The sequence below is a fragment of the Seriola lalandi genome, unplaced genomic scaffold (genome assembly GCF_002814215.2).
Source record: "Seriola lalandi dorsalis isolate HSWRI2012SDOR001 ecotype SW California unplaced genomic scaffold, Sedor1 jcf7180002054583, whole genome shotgun sequence".
NCBI lineage: Eukaryota > Metazoa > Chordata > Actinopteri > Carangiformes > Carangidae > Seriola > Seriola lalandi.
In genome coordinates, this window is record NW_019525136.1 from 164,949 (window position 1) to 185,489 (window position 20,541).

General features: G+C 42.2%; 1 protein-coding gene and 1 pseudogene across 3 annotated transcripts; both read right to left on the reverse strand.

The window, feature by feature from the left end:
- Positions 1 to 245: 245 nt before the first annotated feature.
- LOC111664135 (uncharacterized) lies at positions 246 to 14,567 on the reverse strand. 3 transcript variants are annotated; one of them, XM_087177195.1, is made up of 8 exons: positions 14,251 to 14,567; positions 12,262 to 12,415; positions 10,832 to 11,552; positions 8,909 to 9,047; positions 8,404 to 8,576; positions 7,211 to 7,357; positions 6,915 to 7,123; positions 246 to 5,396 (listed from the first exon to the last, which is right to left on the reverse strand). In XM_087177195.1, the coding sequence occupies exons 2-8, from the start codon at positions 12,304 to 12,306 to the stop codon at positions 4,113 to 4,115; spliced, it is 2,718 nt and encodes a 905-aa protein (XP_087033321.1). In that variant the 5' UTR covers positions 12,307 to 12,415; positions 14,251 to 14,567; the 3' UTR covers positions 246 to 4,112. The 3 variants fall into 3 exon arrangements, with proteins under 3 accessions (XP_087033321.1, XP_023274378.2, XP_087033320.1); XM_023418610.2 differs by having other exon boundaries at positions 6,897 to 7,123; XM_087177194.1 differs by having other exon boundaries at positions 6,897 to 7,123; positions 14,117 to 14,567.
- Positions 14,531 to 19,646, reverse strand: LOC147818428 (hereditary hemochromatosis protein homolog; annotated as a pseudogene).
- Between the last annotated feature and the right edge of the window lie 895 nt (positions 19,647 to 20,541).

The following is a 20,541-nucleotide window of genomic DNA, read 5'->3' on the forward strand; positions in this document are numbered from 1 at the left end:
AAGAAATAAATGGAAACCACCAGAAAAAGAGCAAGGTTTACACTACATAGACCTGATTTGTAATAAACAGGAAACATACGCAGAACCTCTGGTATTTAAATAACCTTCAAGCTCTTTATACTGGAACAAAAGGCGAGTTGTTTTGGGTTAGCATAAGCATTTTCAGGAAGGCAATTTCTCTGCTCAGCACTGGTGCAGTGTGTGGATATCGCCTCAGTTTAAATGAGCTAAATACACCTGGTAGATAAATATACAAAGGGATTTTATTGCAAATTCTCATTCAAATCATTCACATTTACAGAGTTTTTACAGTTAGCTTAGACGTCGCTGCACAAATATTTGCCTTTCCACGTGTTAAATGTCGACAGTTTGCTCATCTTACCAAAAAGCAATGAATACATAATGACAGGTAGAGATACAGTATAACAAAACAACTGATTAACAACAAACACTTCCAAGTTGTATTACATAACACATAAATTCATAAAGTCAAGAATAAAGGCATGAAATCATTATGTCCTCTCTCAGTTGGAAACTCGTCTTCTGAAATTAGCTGTCGTGAAAATAGATGAAAAACAGAATCTGCAGGAAACAAGTGTATTGCACATTTTTGCTCTAAATGAAGTTAGTGTGAGGTGCTCGATGTGAACACACGTTTTTCAAATGGACTTGAAAGCACTGACTTTGTGTCCCTGATGAAAGTCATATCTATTCAATAAAGTCCCACTGAAGCCAAAACATGGACGACAGTAATAACAGTGTTACAGCTCATTGTTATGTAAGGAAACAGCCCTACTCAGAATAAGTGAGTTGCTCACACGTCATATATACAGAGTGAGTCCTGTGTCAGGGAGTCCAACTGGCTGCAGTGATGAAGTAGCTACACAACTTGCCAGATGGCTCTGTAATTAATGATCACTGATGAGTAGAAAGCATTAAATAATTAACCTGAAATGGAGACATGTGATAACTCTTTCAAAGCACCAATCAGGAGGAAGCTGCTTATAAAAGGAAGCATCATGATAATATTTAGTGTTTATAATGACTACAACAAAGCAGCTGTGTTTGCTGTAGTAAATAATTTGTTTATAATTAATAATTAGTATGATTTCTGGAAGACCCCAATGAATCAGTGATGTTAAGTATTAAGCACCATGAGTGGAAGAGCTTTCATTTCACAATGACAGTGAAATCTATAAATAAAACATAAATAGAATTTAAAGGTCATGTGTCATTTGATTATAAATCAGGTCTAGGTTCTATATAAATACTGTGAAAGTATCAAAGCCTAAGTCCACAGAGAAATGCACACAGCCTGGATTCAGAAACTGAGCCTTAAAACCAGCCGTCAGGACTTCTGTAACTTTGTGATGTCAGAACAAAGCAGTCACCGCCTTCAGCCACACCCCAAGCTCCGCCCACCTGGACCCACCATCCAATCTTGCAAGATTTGTTTTCTCTGAGTGTTTACCTGAAATCTGCTGTATTTTATTCAATTACTCAGAAAACAGTCAGCCAATCAGAAGAGAGGCTCAGAGCCTCCTCTCTTCTGATTGGCTCACCGACCTGTTGTTACTAGAGCTCCAGAGAGAAGCCTGAGAGAGGAGATGTGAAACTACAGAGATGGTTTTTGGTTCTTAAAACCACAAATATATCTTCTTATGGATCAACACTTCAGATAAAAACACAATAAAAGTGTTTATTCACATTAACAAATAACTTCAGTACGTTTTGTTAAAAGTTCCACAGCTGAGACGGTTCAGAATATGAAAACTGATTCATGCCTTTATTCATAGCTTAGTTTAACATGTGTTGGCCTTAAATTAACACACTGACCAGTGATTTAGAATGATAAAATATATATCAACAGAATATAAATAGCTCATTTACAATTATTTAAAGCCCCTGTGTGTTGAATATCGTGATTAGAGCAACTTAAAATGATGTTGGTGTTCACTGCGTTCCCCACAGCAGCTTTTAGAGTCACCAAAGTCAGTATTTGTTTTTTAATTCCTACACGGGTCTTTACAGTAAGGAAATGTGCAATATTAATTCATGTGTTAACCCATTTTATTTAATACATCCATACAGTTTTACTACTCTTCTACCAAACTTTCCAAAAAATAAGCTCTTGAGCACGCTGATAGCACCTGATAGCACCTGATGTGATCCTAAAACCTTCTGACATTTCAGGGAAATCAACGATATCAAGGGGTTTTATACAGTCAATTATCATGTGACGGCCACGTTAACAGTGAAGGTCAAAGCACACGTGTTTATTTAAATATCTGCCGCTCACAAATCACATATCCTTCTGTATCTACAAAGGTATCAACACATCAACACGTGGACCCTTCCTCCTCTGACAAAACAAGTCTGTTTTCTTTCTCTTGTGAAGCAAAAACAAAACACTAATGTACAGAGCTGTTGGGAGCGGTACAGACAGTACGGACGTAAGAGACTTCAACAGTAGAGGAAAATAAATAAATAAAAACAACAGCAGTTTTGTTCTGGTGCACTTCAACCGTAACCTACCTGACTGGGAGGTCCCTCTGATAGTACATAGGCTGTTGGGCTGGTGACTGTGCAGCTGGTTTTACACATCTGGTTCTGGTGGCCATGATGGAGGTCAGGGTGGGTGTGGATAGAGTGGATGGATGTCTCCATCACTGACTTCTTAAAAGGACAGGTTCACATTTTTACAAGTCAGTCTCAAAGCAATACTCTCCTGCCCATCTGAACGTTGAAAGAGGCTCTGCTTGCTGTGATCATTCCTCCATAAATCTGATTCCAGTGAAAGTGATAAGAACATCCCCGCTCCTCGTTCCGTACAGAGTCAACATGAGGCTTTGGCAGTCTGAGTTATACCCTTTTTACACCAACATTAGCAGGTACAAACTGTTTTTTTTACACACAGGTAAACCTGCTAAAAACAAAAGCGACTGACTCCTTTTATACTGCCAGCCGAGTTTGCCGGATAGGACACACACAATGTCACCACATGCAGTTACAGAGCACACACACACACACACACACACATACAAATGGACGCAGTGGAGAGAGAGTGAGCTGCTAGCCGCTGTACAAACTGGTAAAACGGATCCCTCTCGTCTCACCTCTGGGTTGGAGCTCATGTCAGTGTCGGAGCCTCCATGTGAGACACTTCGATCTGTGATTGTGTGTTTTTATAATCTCAGGGCTGCAGTTCACTCTTTCATTATGGAGTGCAGTGTAGCTGCAGTGTTTTCTGGTTTAACAGCACCGTGCTGGGCAGGTGACGGGTGTGTTTACGGTGTTTGTGCTCTGTGTTTACATCACTGCTGATTGGAGCTGGAGCCAATAAATACCTGCGTCTACTACAGAATCATTTGACCCGCGTGTGAATGCAGATTGTTCCCTTTTCTATTGCCGACAAAAGCCCGATGTTAGCGGGTCTTAGCGGGTTTTCTGACCAGTTGAAAAGGAACTTTAGACAGTTAGTCCTCCATCACTTATACTGAAATTAATTTAGGAAAGGACATTATGAACAGGAGGAATGATTACCACAAGTAAAACCTGTTTCATTGTTCATATAAACATTAGACAATTGAAATTTGAACCTATCCTTTAGTCCTGGTGGAGATTTCAGGTTAGAAACCTCAAGACAACCTTGAACAGATGATTCCTGTTTAAATGAAATGGCAGTAGGTAGGTTGATTCTCAGTACTGTGACCTGATGGTCAGAAACCTGCCAAAAAGCACCGCAGCGAATGCATGTAGCCGTATGCATGACAGCTTCCGCTGGGTGAGCTACTGAAAACTGCTCAGCAGACTGCCTCAAGTTAATGTATGTGCTTTGATAAGAACCAGAGCCTCCTCCTTTGTTAATATAATAAAAAAAATCAACCTACTGTTTCAGATACAGCAGGGAAGCATCAGAAATCACTATACAGGCCCCTATACAAAGTGTAATATGTTTTAAAATGATCCCACAACCACTGACACTGCGTCACTATCCACCCAGCCAACAACCATCACCATGCACTGCTTATGATCAACAGTATCCAATGTCGTTTTGTCTTCAACATGAATTTTCAGTATAGTGAACGTTTCAGATGTAGCTCAGCTGTTCATTAGCGCTTCAGAAGGATTCGAGGGCTGGTCCTGGTCTTAATAGCTGAGGTAGTAGACTTTGTCTGGGTAAGGCCCTTCGTCGAGCCCTTGGAAGTGCTAGAATAGCTACTGACAGGTGTACTGTCCTTAATGGAGTCCTCTGTGGTACCATTGCAAGAGTCCTTTGCAGCACCTTTGGAATTATGGGTAGAGTAACTGCTGGCTGGTGAAGTACACTTGGTAACGTCCTTGCTCGTGCCTTTGTTAGTTCCCTTAGCAGTGTGCTTGGCAGAGCAAATGCCTGGTGGGTCAGTGTATACGTCTGTAGATGTCACTGAGTTGATAGCAGCTTTAGTTACAGTAGTCCTCGCAGTAGCAGTTCTGGCAACAGTCCTGGATTCAGTAGGTCTGCTGATTGGCTTGGGGGTTGTGGATGAATTGGGCTGATTTCTCTGGAGCCTTTTCTCTCTCACGTGTCTGCATATGACCTCGCTGACGGGGCTGAGGTTGTAGTTTGAGATGACATTGGTGAAGTCGACCGTTTCTTGAGAGGGCTCCAGAGCAGTGAGGCTCGTCAAACTCAACTTTCCAACATTTACCTGGTCCTGTAGGTCTTCACTGATACAACTGCCCCTCTCAAGTCTCGTCTCTCCAACATGGCCACATCTGTCTTGTCTAACTTCTTCATTGTGGCTTCCTGTGGTTTTATCCATATGGCTCACGTACTCCTCTCTAACCTCTTTATCAGCATTGGCCTCCTCCTGTAGGATCTCACCAATATGGCAGTGACTCTCCAGTGAGACATCAGCATTGTTGTACTGCAGTGCTCTGCACTTCTTTGATGAGTTGTTGTCCAAAGTACCCCGGTTCAGAGGGGCTGGGCTGGTGTCTGGTGGGAGGCCTCTCCTCCTTCTGGACAACCTCAGGACCCCAGGGTTCTCACTTAGGTGTCTGATGACTGAGCCATTAGTCAATGGTATCTGAGCTGGAGTCCTGCCCGAATTTCTCCCTGAGTTCTGGAGACCACTGAAGGTCTTGGGGTTGCTATAGTAGTTCGAGACTGTTCGGTGGTGGAGAGGAAGGTGCTTTTTGCGAGGCAGCTGGTGGTTGCTATGCCGGGAGAGGTGTTTGTTGTTGGTTTCCTGGGGTCTGCTTTGGGGGTGGCCTCTTGGTTTACAGGTATTGCTCGGCCTTGTGCAGGGCCTGGGGGATCGTCTGCTGCCAACCCCTGCACTCGGCTTTAAGGTAGGGACTGACCTGACACAGGAGGTTCTTTGTTGAGCAAGTCCAGTCACCATGGCAACCTGCAAGAGAAAGAGGTCATGACAGCTTGTATATTGGCACAAAACAGTCATGGGTACAATTCTGCCAATGGATGACCTATTGTTCTTTAGAGGCTCAGAGAAACAGTTAGAGCATGTTTCGCTTCTGTAGTGTGTTTCACTTCAAAGTGAAAGGAAATATGGCGCGTGAGGAATATGAGAGAGGCTTCATTTGATCGCTCAAAGGTGGATGTGACTTTAACTGCCAGTCTGCTCCTTCAAAAGAGCTTGTCACAAGGCTGAATGCCTTCAGAAACCCCTCCCCCCACACTTTTCCAATGTCAAACTTGTGGGCCTGCGTCCAATCATTTCTCTTACTTTCTGAAAACAGCAATTTGACATTCAAACCCATTTCATGTCATGATTGGTCAGCTGTGCAGAGGTGAGAAGGAACTAGGGTTTGAACTTCCCTCTCTACCTCCAGCTATTTCTGTCACTTTTAATGTGACAAACCCAAGAATGTCTTAAAAGGGGAGACTGAAAATGTGGCGGCTGGCTCTTCACTCTGCCTTCATGGGTGGCTGTTCACAACAACTATCAACACGTTTGATTTACAAAGTCAGACAGCAAGAAAATTTCTATATCCACTATCCACATTTCTTCTGCTGTTTTTGCCCTGCTTATTAACAGTTGATGGAAATTAACGCACCAATAAACATAGACATATGCTGGCAAAAGTCATACAGCCTTATTAGAAATAACCAGAAAAGAAAACACAAATCATGATTCAACAAAAATGGTCAACAATAAACATTAAGAAGCTCCGGAGATTAAAGACCATAAAACTTCTTATACAATCAACAGAAGAAACTAGAATTACTGCCTCACAGTTGTATGCCAACCAGCCAAGTTACAGCATTGAGTACTAGCCAGAAGTGTTTTTGCAGAACATTATGATGTCACAGTGAAGTTGATCTTTTGACCATAAGGATAAAACTTTTATCCTTATAGACATTTGAGTTAAATTGTGTCATAATTAGTTAATGAATTTGTGAGTTATGGACAAAAACGTTTTTTGTGAGGTCACATTGTGACAGAAGCAATGAAAGTCCCTCTGGGTGTTCCTGATTGTTCCTGATTGCATTCAGAAAAACGTGAAATCACCGTGGCATGATCTTGAACTTTGACCTTTGCCCATCAAAATCTAAGCAGTTTATCTTTGAGTCTAAGTGAATGTTTGTGCCAAATTTGAATTTGAAGTTCCGTCAAGGCATTACTGAGATATATATACTTCAATCACACACACACACAACAGCTACAAAGCAGTGCATCTTGGGCAAACAAACTGAGTGGGCGTTTCCAAGCCAACTGCTCTTTCGGCTCATTTATGTGTAGAAATGCACATTATCAACAAGATAAAGACAGCGCTATCCAACAATCAACTAACTGTATGTGTATCCATGTTAAATTCAGTCTCCATAACTCTGATGATACAAGCAGACAGCTTTTAGACAGAGAAGCATTGAGAAAGGATGATCAGACCTTGTTAGTCCTCCTGACCTGTAGGGAGAGCTGGCGAGGTCTCAGGAGGTGTCTCTCAGCTCCCTCCCTCTTGTCCTCCTCCATCCTCTCTCTCCTCCTCCTCTGCTGCTCCTCCTCTCTCCCCTCTCTGTCCCTCCTGCCCTGAGCCCTGGCAGTTAGAGGGCAGAAAGAGCCGACTGCTGCAGAGCCTCCAGGCCTCCCTCTCAGAGGCCGAGAGTCCCGCTGCACTGTAGGACAGTGAGACAGACAGATGGATATTCACTACAGCAGCTGTCTTCACAGGCTGATACGCAGACAACTCAGTAGAGGAGTACCTGTTCTACTGAATATGCTCATATTCTTCCCATCAGCTGCAGTCCTGTGATTGGTGGAAAGACAGGAAGTAAGATGCTGAGTGTCACCTGGCTCCTTCTCTCGTCCACTTGCTAAGAATGCCATGTTGCTAGGCAATGCTGCCGAACCTGAAGTGAAACAGGAAATGCCTTTATTCGTTTTGGTGTGTGTGTGCATGTGCGTGTGTCACTCGTAGACATTAAACCAAGCCACGTTTTCTCTTTGCGATGACACCTCACTGCACCTCACACTCACTTTCCTTTACTGCATGTGCAGCTAACACATGAGAATCAGATGAACTGTATTGAAAAAACTGCTTTGTAGCAGTTGTTTGTGACAAAACAACATGTTAAATGATAATTTGACATGCCTGAATTAAATCCTCCATTCAGTACCATGGATAGCTCCACTCAGCCAAAATACTTATTTATAAACTTTAATATTTAATAGAAGATTCTCTCAACATGCAGTGTGAACGCTGACAGTTAAAGTCCATTTCTGATTCCATTGTTATTTTCACTATGGAATGTTGTGTAGTCAGAAATACCAGCAAAACGACATGAGACAATATTGTCACTGCTTTTTGTTTTAACAGCAATAACACTAACAGGGCAAACAGGAGCGGATCACAATGAAGTACTAAAATATGGCTATGACCAATTCCACCTACAGAGGGGATTAAAATAAAGGCCTGTGTCAAACACAAGTCTGCCAAAATGTACAAAAAGCAATGTGTGAGGTAGAATCTCCAGGCCTCTCAACATTAGCATACAGCAGGTCCAGGGTGTGGTTTCCTCTGGCAGTGGAGTCCACAACCTGGGTGAAAGTGGGGAGAGTCTTGTCCAGTTGAAGAAAACTCACAGTCATCTCACAGAAACAGAGTGGATGATGACACACACAGTTGTCAGGTTAACAATGGAGAGCCACGGAAAACAGCTAAGGTTTGTTCAAGAAGTTGCTGGATTTGTCACAAGTGTTTTGTGTCTGTAGGAAACGCCCCCTGATGATGTAATAGAAAAGGTTTGCGCCAAATCATTTTCACACTCAGCTGACCAATAGTGGAACTTCATCACTCATTCACTCACTCACGCAGTCATGAACATTCATGGATGTAGCAGAAATCAACAATCAATCAACCTCTTGTGTCTAATCAGGATCTGAGCCTGTCTCTTACCTCTCAAACAGAGAAATGACAAGAAGTCCTCAGTCTTGGGTCGACGTCTGGTCAGACAGGTGACCACGGCCAGGTTGTGGCTGTGGTTACTCCGTGCCGACGTCACCAACACTGGTGGTCCTGGAGAGCTGGGAGGGGACTGGGCAAACTTCCTCTGTGCTTGCAGCCGTGGTCTGCACACACAAACATTGATCCTCAACATCACCAGACAGACGTGCACATTTATGCCATGTGAATGCGTGATGATCATCAACATATCATCATCTCAGAACCAGGATATGATGCTCACATGTGCAGACACACAAACACAACACAACAAAACCCTGCTCAGTGTGCTTCACTCAACAGTGGCACACTGCTAAGACTGAGCCCATAGAATCATTTAGGTGTGATTATATTGATATATTGATATTGACATAGCTATTTAATGCAGATCAGGTTTAAGGGGGAGTTGAAGGGCCCAGTACATCTTTACAGGTAAAACACACACACTAGGTCAGCTGACCTCTTGCTGGCAGGGTCGTCCTTGTCCCGGTGAATGCTGGCAGGGCGGCGCTGTGGGGAGCGAGTCTGTAAGGGCCAGCTCCAGCTCGGACTCGCTGACAGGAGGGACTGACACCGGCTGATGCCATTAACCAGGGAGCCTGAGGAGCACAGTCACAGCTTTACATGAAGCAGTTTCACCATCTACAGAGGCATTTAAACCACAGTGACATGAACAAGACTGAGACAAAGAGGAGCAACAGAGGGAAGGTTTATTAAACACAGGCAGTCAGACGAGCAGGCGGGTCGGAAACAAACTTATTTGGAAGACAAAGGTGGAAGTTAATATTAAAAATCTCTTGGTCGTAAACCTTCATCACAGCTTACAGACCCGCTTCATGCTTTTACTCTGACAATCTCTACTCGCTGTGGTAGTGGAGCACGTTACCGAATCATATTAGACTTGCTCCTTCACTATGGTCTTTTAAATCTAAAATGAAAACTTTCCTTTTTAGCTACTCCTTCCAGTAGTCTGGTTTGCTGCTCTTAATTTACCATTTTATTTCTTTCAGTTTTTATGTCTTATATTTTATTGGACAAGTTACTTTTTTTAAATCACATTATTTTTTTAAAGTTTGAATTTACATATCTTTTTTACTGATTAGTTGATGGTTTTAATTATTTTATTTTCTGAATGGTTATTGTTTTGTTTTAATTTGTGTCTAATGTTTTATCTTCACACTATCCACATAGTTTTTGTGGTTGCAACTTCCTTGATAATTCATGCTCTGTGCAGCAGATGGTGCCTCCACCTGGAATGAAATGTGCTGTAGAAATAAAGCTTTGCTTGCTTGCTCGTTGCGTACAAACAGTTTTCCTGTGCAGTGAGGGAATGGTAGTGATGCTCCTGCTGCACTCACTGTCAGTTTAACCTCCGAATAAAGTGCTTTCAATTATCTATTAGCTTGTTTCCTTCCTGTCTGATCGTCCGACTGTTCCCACATCTCAGTGATCAGTGAGAACGATGGTTTTGGTCCTGATGGACAACACTGTGAGAGTCAGACTGAGCAATGAACTGGAATTATCTTCCACAGCAGCAGTAACACTGACTGACAGCTGTGACCGAGGCTTCGTCCACACTGAATAATCTCTGTGCAAACTACAGAGCCAGAGAGAGGCCATTTTTACATTGTTTTTTTTTTCAGGGTGTGGGTTTAAACTAAATACATTAATGATACAGCTACATAATAAACACATGACAACATTCATTTAAATTCAAATTCCATCACGTCAATTAATATTATCATTAGAGAAACATTTCATGAACATTGAATTAACAAGTTTAGTTTGAATCAGGTTGTGTGTGCCAGGTTGTGGTAACAGAGGGGTTGAAACTGTATGTATGTGTGTGGCTTGTGTGTCTAGCTTGTGTTTCCTACACAATCTGGCAACTTGGGTAACATCAGACAAACATAAAACCTATGGAGCCGTGTGTGATGATTATTTAATACAAAGGTTGAGGGTAGAGATGTTTTTGATATCATTTTCTCCTTCCCGATACTGATCCGATACCACTACATGAAAAAAGACATTTAACAGTTGTATACTACTAACCCTGTATGGATGTGATATGATTGCTCTTTGTTGTATGTCATGGCTCAGGTAAAACATTTGTAAAACATGTAAAACAAATACCTGAATGCCATAAAATCTCTCATTTATTAAATAATTTGACTGTTAATCACAAAAAAAATCTATCCTATCTAGGAATAGAAAACACTTCCTACACTAGGGTCCTAACACTAGAAATTAAAAAGTAGGACATTTTAACATGGGAGTCTATGGGGATTGAAACACAACCCCGGAGTTTTAAGACTAAGATGTATCAGTGTGGACAGGTCCTGCTGCTAATACAGAAGAGAAGAAGAGTAGTGGTGGTACTGACCGCTGAGGCTCGTGGGAGTGTGTGACCTCAGAGTCCGGGCCGGGGCCGGCGTTCTCAGCAGCGTCTGTCTGTGTTCGGCTGTGCAGGTGTTTTTCACTGAGTGTCTGCGCTGAGCACTGTGTGTGTGTTTCTCAGTTTGTGTGTGTTTGGAGTTCGGCAGCGACCCTGTGTTGTGTGTTTTATGTGAGCGTAGTGTCCTGGTGGATACAGAGTTCTTCTGGAGTGTGTGTGTGTTTTCTTGTGTGTCTGTTTGCTGTGCGTTGTGTGTCATTTTCCCTGTACACGTTTTTGACTGTGTGTGTGTGCTCTGCAGTGTGTAGTTACATTTAGTTTTTGGTGCGTGTGAGTCCTGAGACAAGTTGTTTTTTTGCCCTTTGTTGGTGTGTTCATGACGGTGTGTGTGTTCTGAAATGTGCATATTCTGTGAACTGTGTGTGTTTTTCTGTGTGTGTGTGTTCGGTGGTCTGTGTGTGACTCTCTGCTGTGACGTGTGGGCACTCTGTCTCGTGCGTGTGTTCTTCTGTGTGTGTGTGTTAGGTAGCGTCTGCACCTTTCGTGGAGCATGTAGGAGTGTGTTCTTCGACGTGCGTTTGTGTGCGCGTGTGTGTATGTGTGAGTGTTTGTGTGTGGCACGGTGTGTGTCTCTGAATTCCCTGAGGGAGAGGAACAGAACTTTGCGGACCAAACGTTCCTCACACCACGGCATCCCGTCACTGATGTCCTGCAGAGTTACACACCAATGAACCACACAGTGAACCAATGACAGTCTCATAAAAACAGATTCAGGGTTTCACACGTCACAAACCTCAGGAACCAATCCTGTCAACTTGTGAGAACAGGGGGCGGGGCTAAATAAACCTGAAACCTCATCAGCACAGAGAGAGTGAGTTAGCATTAGCACAACCACTAACACTGTGTCAGCCACTGCCAGTTACAAGCTAACAAACAACATAAACAAATAAAGATGCTAACTACGCTAACCGCTCTGATCCGTCTGCTAGTCTCTGGTTCTGGTCTCAGACTCCTCATCTGAGTCTGGGTCTGACTGAGGCTCAAACATGAGGCTGAGTCTCTCTGATGTTTCCTCCTCTAACCATCTAGATACTCTCTGCTCCTTCACCTGTCCACCTGGAGCCAGCAGGTGGTGGGCGGGGCATAAGAGATGATCCAGATTTATCAATGAGGAAGTAAGAGGAGACGAGCTTCAGACCCAGATTTATGTGTGAAAACCATGTTAAAAATTATTTTAAAACATGTCTGGAGAAACTTTAAAAGCTTTGAACAACAAGTACACATGGATGTATTATAATAGGCTACATGTATCATGTCACAGTCTTGTTCATCACTTTGGGCCTGAGAACATCCACTGTGCTTCTCCGTTGTAGGAAATAAAGATTGAAAAGGTCAAAAAGGCAGGAAGTTGCACTCACATATTTCTTCTTGATGATGTTCCGTTTGGGTCTGTCTGTACTCATCTTGCCCAGCAGAGACTGAGGGGCACATGAATTACAGAAACCTCTTTCTTGGACCTTTGACCCTCCCACTGTGTTTTCTCTACAGGTGTAGAAATCCCACCGCTCTCTCCTGCAAAAGAGGAAATATAACAGTAATAATACAGCTACACCCTTTTTCTCTTGTTCTGTTCTAGTGACCTCACAGCTGTGGTCATAACACAAAAATAAAGAAAGAATCATTTCTAAATTAAAATGCGCACAACAGTCAAACACAGGGAAAGAGCTGAACTATGTGTTAAGTGTTGTTCATGTTATTCAGGCTCTTAAAAGAAAAACAAAACCTGAACCATGTTTCAGTTCTCATTCACAGGCTCTGAGGACATTTCTAATTGTAAATTTTCAAAATACAATCTCTCTCTATATATATACATATATATATATATAGATAATCTATAAATTTAACATTGGATTAACTAGCACCATCATAAGGCGGACTGAGGAAACTGTGACAGGAGACAAACAGTGAAATGGTAAATAGAGCTTTTCTAGTCTTATTGACCACTCAAAGCGTTTTACATTGGAAACACACACTTTTCCTTACACATATAGCACTTTCTTCCATACACACACACATTCACATACATCGGGGCAATTAAAGTTCAGTATTTTGTCAAAGGACACTTCGAAATGCAGACTGAGCAGCTTGGAAGCTAACCACTCAGCCTCCTGAGCACCAGGCCTCAATACTGATGTGGAAACAGTTTGATAAAGAAACCTTGACATAGTAACTTACTTGCTAACTACTGAGCCAAACTCCCCCCTGCTGGCAGTTTGCTCAGTTGTCATGAGATGTGGCTGAAAGCTCAGGAAGAAGCCAGTAAATGGACCTTGAGTTAATTGCGGTTTTCTGAGGATTGAAGTTATCTAGCTATTGCCTGACTTTAGCAAATCTGAGCTACCGGCATGTTTCCTGATTCATTTTTAGTTATATATTATATACATTATTATTATATACATTCAGTCAAAACAAAACTGCTAAACACTGACATTTGAAAAATTTGGCTTATTTTGATGAATTAAAAGAAGACTCAACAAAAACAACAGCAAAGTCAGTAACTAATCAGAATTAAACTGATTTTCAATCAGAAATATAAACTTTAGTTAAGAGAATATTTCCCATTGATCCATGTACATTTCACTGAATCTGATTGTTCTATAACTGTATTTTGCAGCATGTTAAAGACTCTGTCGGGTGTTTCATTTTACTGAGGCGTGGACTCCATGCTCCTGCACCAACCTAGTCACTAATCTTCTCCACCTCCACAGTGGGAGCTGCCCTGCACAACCAGCCTTGGACAAGGGCAACAGCAAGATGGAAGCTGATGATGTGGGGGCAGCAGAACAGTTTTCAATCTGACATGATCAGATATAAAAGATAATCAAAGGCATTACAGGTATATGTCTGCAGTATGGCTTCTTCCACAGTACTGCTGCTGAAAGAAGATGGTTGGTTCGGTGCTTCATGGTGATGACAGACCTCTGTCAGTGTAACAGTGAAGATTACAGTATATACAGTTTAATTCTAGTCATGTTACAACAATAAGTGTCCGTCCACCTGCAGCAGGATCACCGGCCTGCAGCCGCTCATAAACATTTTAAACCAGCCTGTGTGTCAGTACGCGGTGTCCCGGTGCCGGTGGATGGCAGCCAGCCGACATGTCTCTGTACACACCATGAAGACCGACCGGACTGGACTGCACCGCGGTCACCTCCGCTCTGATCAGATCACTTACACCGAGAACATATGAAGCGACAATAATCGATCACCCACCTCCAGCAGGATTACCGGCCTACATCATGAGCACACCGACAATCCGAGGGAACGGACCCACTCACACCCTCCATCACACCCTCACACACCGCGTCACATTAACGTCCCCCCGGCTCCGGTGAGCTCTTATTCACCTTGTGGAGCCGCTGGGCTCGGTGTACCGCTGGTGTCGGCACCGGCACGGCTGCTCAGAGCTGCGGGCTGCACCACTACGGTCACGTGAGCCGCGGTTTCCGAACCAAGGCCAGCCCCGGCGATATTCCAGTGCACCTCCACTGCTGTTACTACGGCTGGTGAACGATTCCCACTGCGCTCATTGTGCGTCCACCACGTGACCCGGAAATCAGTCAAGGTCCACAATCAATCCACGAGATTCGAGTCTCTTAAACACCTCTTTCCACATGGCATTGTTCGTCAGCCCCCGATCCAGGAGTGACAACGAAACCAGTCCGCTTTCAAACCAGGATCACAGCAGAGGACGGCCACATAGTCCTGCGCGTCTATTCCTGAAATTAAGGTACAGGCGCTGCGAGCAGCCAAAAAGCACGGATTAAGCACACACACACACACACACACACACACACACACACACACACACACACACACACACACACAGAGAGAGAGAGATAGCTGATAAAACAATATTTTATACACGGACGATACTGTCAGGTTTTGGGTTAGATGGGTCACATGACTAATAAACAGGAAGTGTTGGAAAGGCTCTGACATGACTCCCAACAAACAGGTAATGTTCCCGGAACGTTTACTTCCCCAAAGGTTCACTAAAGATTACAAAGGTTATTTTTATGAAACTTTCAAAGCACCTGGAGGGAACGTTATATGTATATGTAATATGATCTTAATTCATCAAAGTAAGTGATTCATTAGAATTTGCTCATTTTGGAGAAATTGAGAGATTACGAGCAAGTTCAGAGGCACCAGCAGATGCTGTTATGTGCACATAGCAGGGCTGGCACAGATCACTCAGTTTTCACAGTGTGGAAACCTTTCAAATGACAATAAAAGACAAACACTTGAGTTAAGATGCGGTGGATCACAGTTAATCACAAATATCTATCAGCTGTCAGGACAGGTGCATGAATGTCTGCTTCAGCTGAGGACTGGTTTGAGTATTAAATAAACAATCTTCTGTGCAACAGAATCTATTATTTTGCACACCTGTTTATCACTGCACTTATGCCCTGATGAACTCTGAGTCAAAACGCATTGGTATCCATATTCTAATAAAGGATTTTTAGTTTCACATCTACAATCAGTGCCCTGGATTTTTTTCTGACTGCAATTGTACAGTTTCAACTCTCACAAGACTTATCACACAGGACAGTTGTTTTTTCTAGTTTGACCTTCGGCCTCATCCTGGAAGATCACCTGGTTCCACAGTTTTCCTTTTTTACATTCTCTGCAATACCTATTTGACCCTGTGCAGCACTCTCCCTGTTTTTCTTCACTACTCTGTGAGAATATTGAATGCTCAACTAATACTCATATTACTGAAACTACAGTCACAGATAAACGTGGACTTTGTTGAGACTTTATTGAAAAGTGAAACATCAGCACAAAAGGAAAGAGCAACATTTGATATTTGATAAAGCAGATCCTGTAGATGAGAAGTTCTGCAGTTAAATGATTTTTGACGTGTCATTAGACGCTGCAGTGGGTGTCAGTCTGTGTTGTCCCTCTGACAGATGACACCTTCTCTAAACCTGAGTTAATGTCCCTTTAAGCAGCTTTTAAATCCTACTGTAATTCAATCAAAGAGCAGATACTCTGCATCCGCTCCCTCTGCCTTATTATCTGGTTAGACTAAACCACACTGGCTGGTCCAGCTGCTTTAATAGATAACTTCATTTGAAGACCATGTCCTACTTATTGGTCCAACCACCATCACTGTTTATCTGGAGCCACCAGTCTCACTAATAGCCACCAGTTAGGAAACATCTTCTCTGGTGAATCTTTCATTAATTATGTTCAATGACCTGCAGGACCTCAAAGAAAACAACATGGTTTCAGTAGCACATCAAGAGAGGTGATGTTTCATTGAGTTGTAAAACCAGAAAATATCATTCAAAACACATGAATGCATCAATGTAAAATCAATGATAGAATATAATAGTGAATCATGAAAACATCAGATAAAAAATTACTATTATATTTGACATTTAAATCTCATGCAAGTTTGTTTTTTCTCTTAATCCCACTTATCTCGATATAAAGTTGCTGCACTTTTGCTACAGAAAAACAACACACTCTTAACTATATAATGTGATACATATCAAAGTGGTGACTTATTCCATCCCATATGAGGTCACTCATACTCAGGTTTGTCAGTCAGGTTTCTGGATTCAGTCTCTCAGAGCTCAGAGCTGCTGCCAGCAGCTGTAAGATCACAGTCCACTTTTATAAACAGTAAATATAGAAAACTGTCTTGAACAAGTTCATCTACACAATAATTTGAAAAGTGGAAATAGTGTGTTGATCATTTGAAATACAAATAATAAAGAAAGAAAATAAAATGACCTACGAGGTGGAGGGTGTTTGGCTAAAATGAAAAGAAAAGACAAATCATTTCAGTCACAGTTAACAACAGGATGCCTTTCATCACCTTATCACCAGTGAATATGATCCCCTCCTCTATGACCTCAAACTTAGTCAATTCATTTTACTTTTACTGTCTGCCCTTCATTTATTTCTTTGTATATGTGGGAACATGACATGATGTATATATTTCATGTATTGTGTGTCTCTGACTGTTGGAGTTGACTACAGTATGTACCACCAAAACAATAAAGACACTTCTCTCCCACTTCATCATAGTACAGTCATATTATCATGATTGTGCGGTGCAGGGAACTGATGCTTGTTTTTTTACAATCTGGATACAAGCATCGACTGAAAGACTAAAATCAAAGAATTGGAACAGTCATTAAAGCAGGAAATCTTTCCATTGGTTTCTCTCACCTTTCTTCTCTTTATAAACCATGAATCCAGTGACAGCGATCAGGATGAGAGTGAGAACAGACACCACAGTTATGATGGGGACAGTCGTGTTACTGGGCTTCTCTGGTGAACAAAAAAATACCACAATCTAAGACCGGTACAGATAAACAGGTCAGAACAGAACAGTGCACCCATCCTCCTATTTGACTCTGATCTTAAAAAGCATATGTCCCTGTGGCGTGCTGTCAGGACAAGCATGGTAAGCAGTGTCTGACTAGTTAAAGCTAAAAACAGACATTGATTAGAGCGAAACTGAAGTGGAAGTGATATCTCTCCTTACATCTCTGAACAGTGTTCTGTCCCATGAAGGAGCTGATGCTTGTTTGCTTTTATCTTCTTATTTACTGCCCTCTTGTGGAGGCAGCAGGCTATTGTCTCTGGAAGCTAGCCTGACTACCAGCCGTTGTATCTATGGGGCTTGTCAAGCAAAGAGGGGAGTAGAGTTTATTTTTGCATTGTGGATAATCCTTTGACAGGTCACTAGCTATTACTAGCTGATGCAGCAGCTCACCAGGATTTGTCCCATTATGCCTGATGGCCATAATGACTGAGGCTGTTCTTGTTCTAACGGTGTCGCTGAGGACGGGGGTGCCCGCTGGCTACGCTTCGTTGACCCGAGGCTGGGGGGTTGACGAAGCGATTTAACCGACAGATGTCACTAGTGAGCTGTCCGACCACTATATCTGGATTTCCAACCAACCCAAATTCATTATAAGTTTTGCATGAACAATTTGCAGCTAAACTGGAGAACAACCTGCTGATCTCATTCATACCTTCGTTGGTCCTGATCACCGCTTTGTCCAGTTTGGTGACGATGTCGTCCTCAACACCAGAGAGCTGAAACACACAGTCGTACCTCCTCCAGTCTTCAGGTTTGGCTGATGAAAGGTCAACGCTCATCTGGAAGGTTCCATCATGGTTGGGGAGGATCTCTCCTTGGTCCACGTCCTCATGAAGATCCTCTCCATCTTTCATCCAGAACATCACGGCTCTGTGATTCTACCTGTTCTCAGCAGAGAGCTCTTCCTGTAGTCTACATACTTCTCCAGCAACGCTGGACAGATCTTAGTTAAGAAGTTCTCATTGTATTTTACTCTGGCTTTCTCAGCATCCCATGTCAGTGTCTTCAGGTCAAATGACAGGAAATCTTCTCCATCATAACCATACTGATTAAAACCAATACCTTCTTCAGTCTCATCGTCCTATTCACAGCCATTCATCCTCTGTAAAATGTGGACGCCTGAGACAGAGACAGAGACACAACAGAGACTGCAACAATGATGGACAGATGACACTGGATTACCTTACTTATTACTTTATTACCTTATTACCTTACTTTACCAGATTACCTTAAAAATGTGCATTGTGTGAGGCACAGTTTCAGGCTATTCTCAAAGTCATGTGGTGCTCATGATTAAAGAGCAGATCATCTTTGAACTCTCTTTATGTGAGAGATGAAACAAAATGTATATTTCACAATTTAAAAGTAACAATGGCAGTTGTGGTAGCTTGTACTGAAATGTAGGCCTATTTGTAAATTGCTGAATCACTGTTAGAACAGATTTTTGTTATAACCCATAAGTAGGGTTGGGTATTATTTGAATTTGATCCATTCCCCATATTCTTCTAGAGTGAAGCCACACTTTGACTGCTCTATCTTTCACATTGCTGCAATGTTAGCCGTACATGCTAGGTCGTTTGTAACTCTCTTGAGTAACTTTTAACACGTTGGAGTGTCAGAGACACACCATGCCCTGCTCTCCCTCAGCTGACACGGTGAATACCAGCTCATATCTAAATAAATGCACGCGCTATTGACTTGATGCATGACAAAGTCACAGTTCCTGGTAGAAATGTAGGAACTGATAAGCGGAACTGAAATTCTTTTTTCTTTTTTTTTCTTTTTACACAGGTACCCAATACTAATTTGTATCTGGGTTGCGGTTCTAAACCGTATTCATAAGGATCAGTTTTATAGCTGATATATTTTGAATATTAAGCTCATTTTTCTCCTATTTGAGACGGTCACCTTTCTGGGTCGACCAATGGCTCTCACTTTAAAATGCTGACCAAGAACTGAACTCTGGTTTGAGTTCAGATGGGAACTTTGATGCATCTTACTTCCCCTAATTTTCGGGTGTGTCTTAGCTGATGTTAACAAAGGAATTCTTTTTTTTTTTTTTTAAAAAGCCACATCACCAAGACCAGCAGCTTTCCAAGAAGTGTCAGAATCATTGTTACTGTATTGATTAACTTCAACTGGACCAACTGGTCAAAGTGGGAAGCTGCAGAACCTCTGGGACCCTGAAAGCTCAAGGTTTACCGCGTCATCTAGTTTGTACTAATGTGACTGAGAATGTGGGAAGTTGGAGAATATGCACAAATAAAGAACAATACTGACTGACAAGGAAAACTTTGCTTTATTTCAAGTTGGGTTTTATTTTTTGATTCAGTTGGTTATGATAAGCAAACCTGAACCCAACCCCACCCTACTCTAATGTTTACTGATCATGATCACTGATCAAGTTAGGCAGATCCTCAAAACACTCTGCAGCGTACCACTGCAGGCGCTGAGGGGTGTCTTCGAACTACCTTTTCATCCAGGTCTGTTTTGGTTCTACTGTATTTGTGTAGAACCAAAACAGCGCAACAGCCACAACCTCGGGGAAGTTTGGGACTCCAGAGGACACAGTGGAGAAATACGGGTGTGTTTCACTGTGGAGCAAACAAGGTTTTCATTATAAACATACACTCATAAACATGATGTATTCAGTAGGATTCAGTTAAAATGGTATTGTGTGAGTGAGACGTCGGAGCTAAAACGTGATCCTACCTGCTGATGAAAGGTGACAGAAAAGGAGCAACATCAGTAATGTTTTCATCTGGTTTTGAAGAAGACACTGCAGGACCGATGATTCAGAAGCTTTGACTTCTGTTCACTCCTGATTGGAGGAAGGTAGCTGTGTTTTGCGCTCATGACATGCAGAGTTTTGTCACAGGTACAGTCCATGAGAGTCCATACAGGGATGAAAGGCGCTATTAGTGGGACCTATCTGTTGACTGATGTGTTTCCATGGAGATGATAAAACTGGAAACAAGCAGGGATTTTTTTCCAAGGAAAACAGTGAGAAGAGAGATGGAGATAAAACCCACAGAAGTACAACTAACTAAAAAATCTTATGTAAGTGTCGCCTTGACTATCGACCGTCGTCAACTGTGCAGCTCTCAGAGTACAAGGAGAAAATTAGTGAGGTACAAATGAGCCAGACCTTTAGAATCCACAGTTCTAGATTATAAAGAGCATTAAGCAAACTACTGCTGCTTTGCTGCAGATATTATTGTCATCACTGTGCATTGATTTTGATGAGTGCTCTATAAATAAAGTATCTCATTATCCAGGTGAGGAC

Bases quoted from the DNA above. Each gene is read 5' to 3' on its own strand.
- LOC111664135 (XM_023418610.2), bottom strand. From the start codon at position 12,306: ATGAGTACAGACAGACCCAAACGGAACATCATCAAGAAGAAATAT. The intron at 7,124-7,210 runs GTACTCCTCTAC...ACTGTCCTACAG, and splicing joins GAGCATATTCAGTAGAACAG to TGCAGCGGGACTCTCGGCCT. The intron at 5,397-6,896 runs GTCTGATCATCC...TTTCTCTTGCAG, and splicing joins AGGTCAGGAGGACTAACAAG to GTTGCCATGGTGACTGGACT.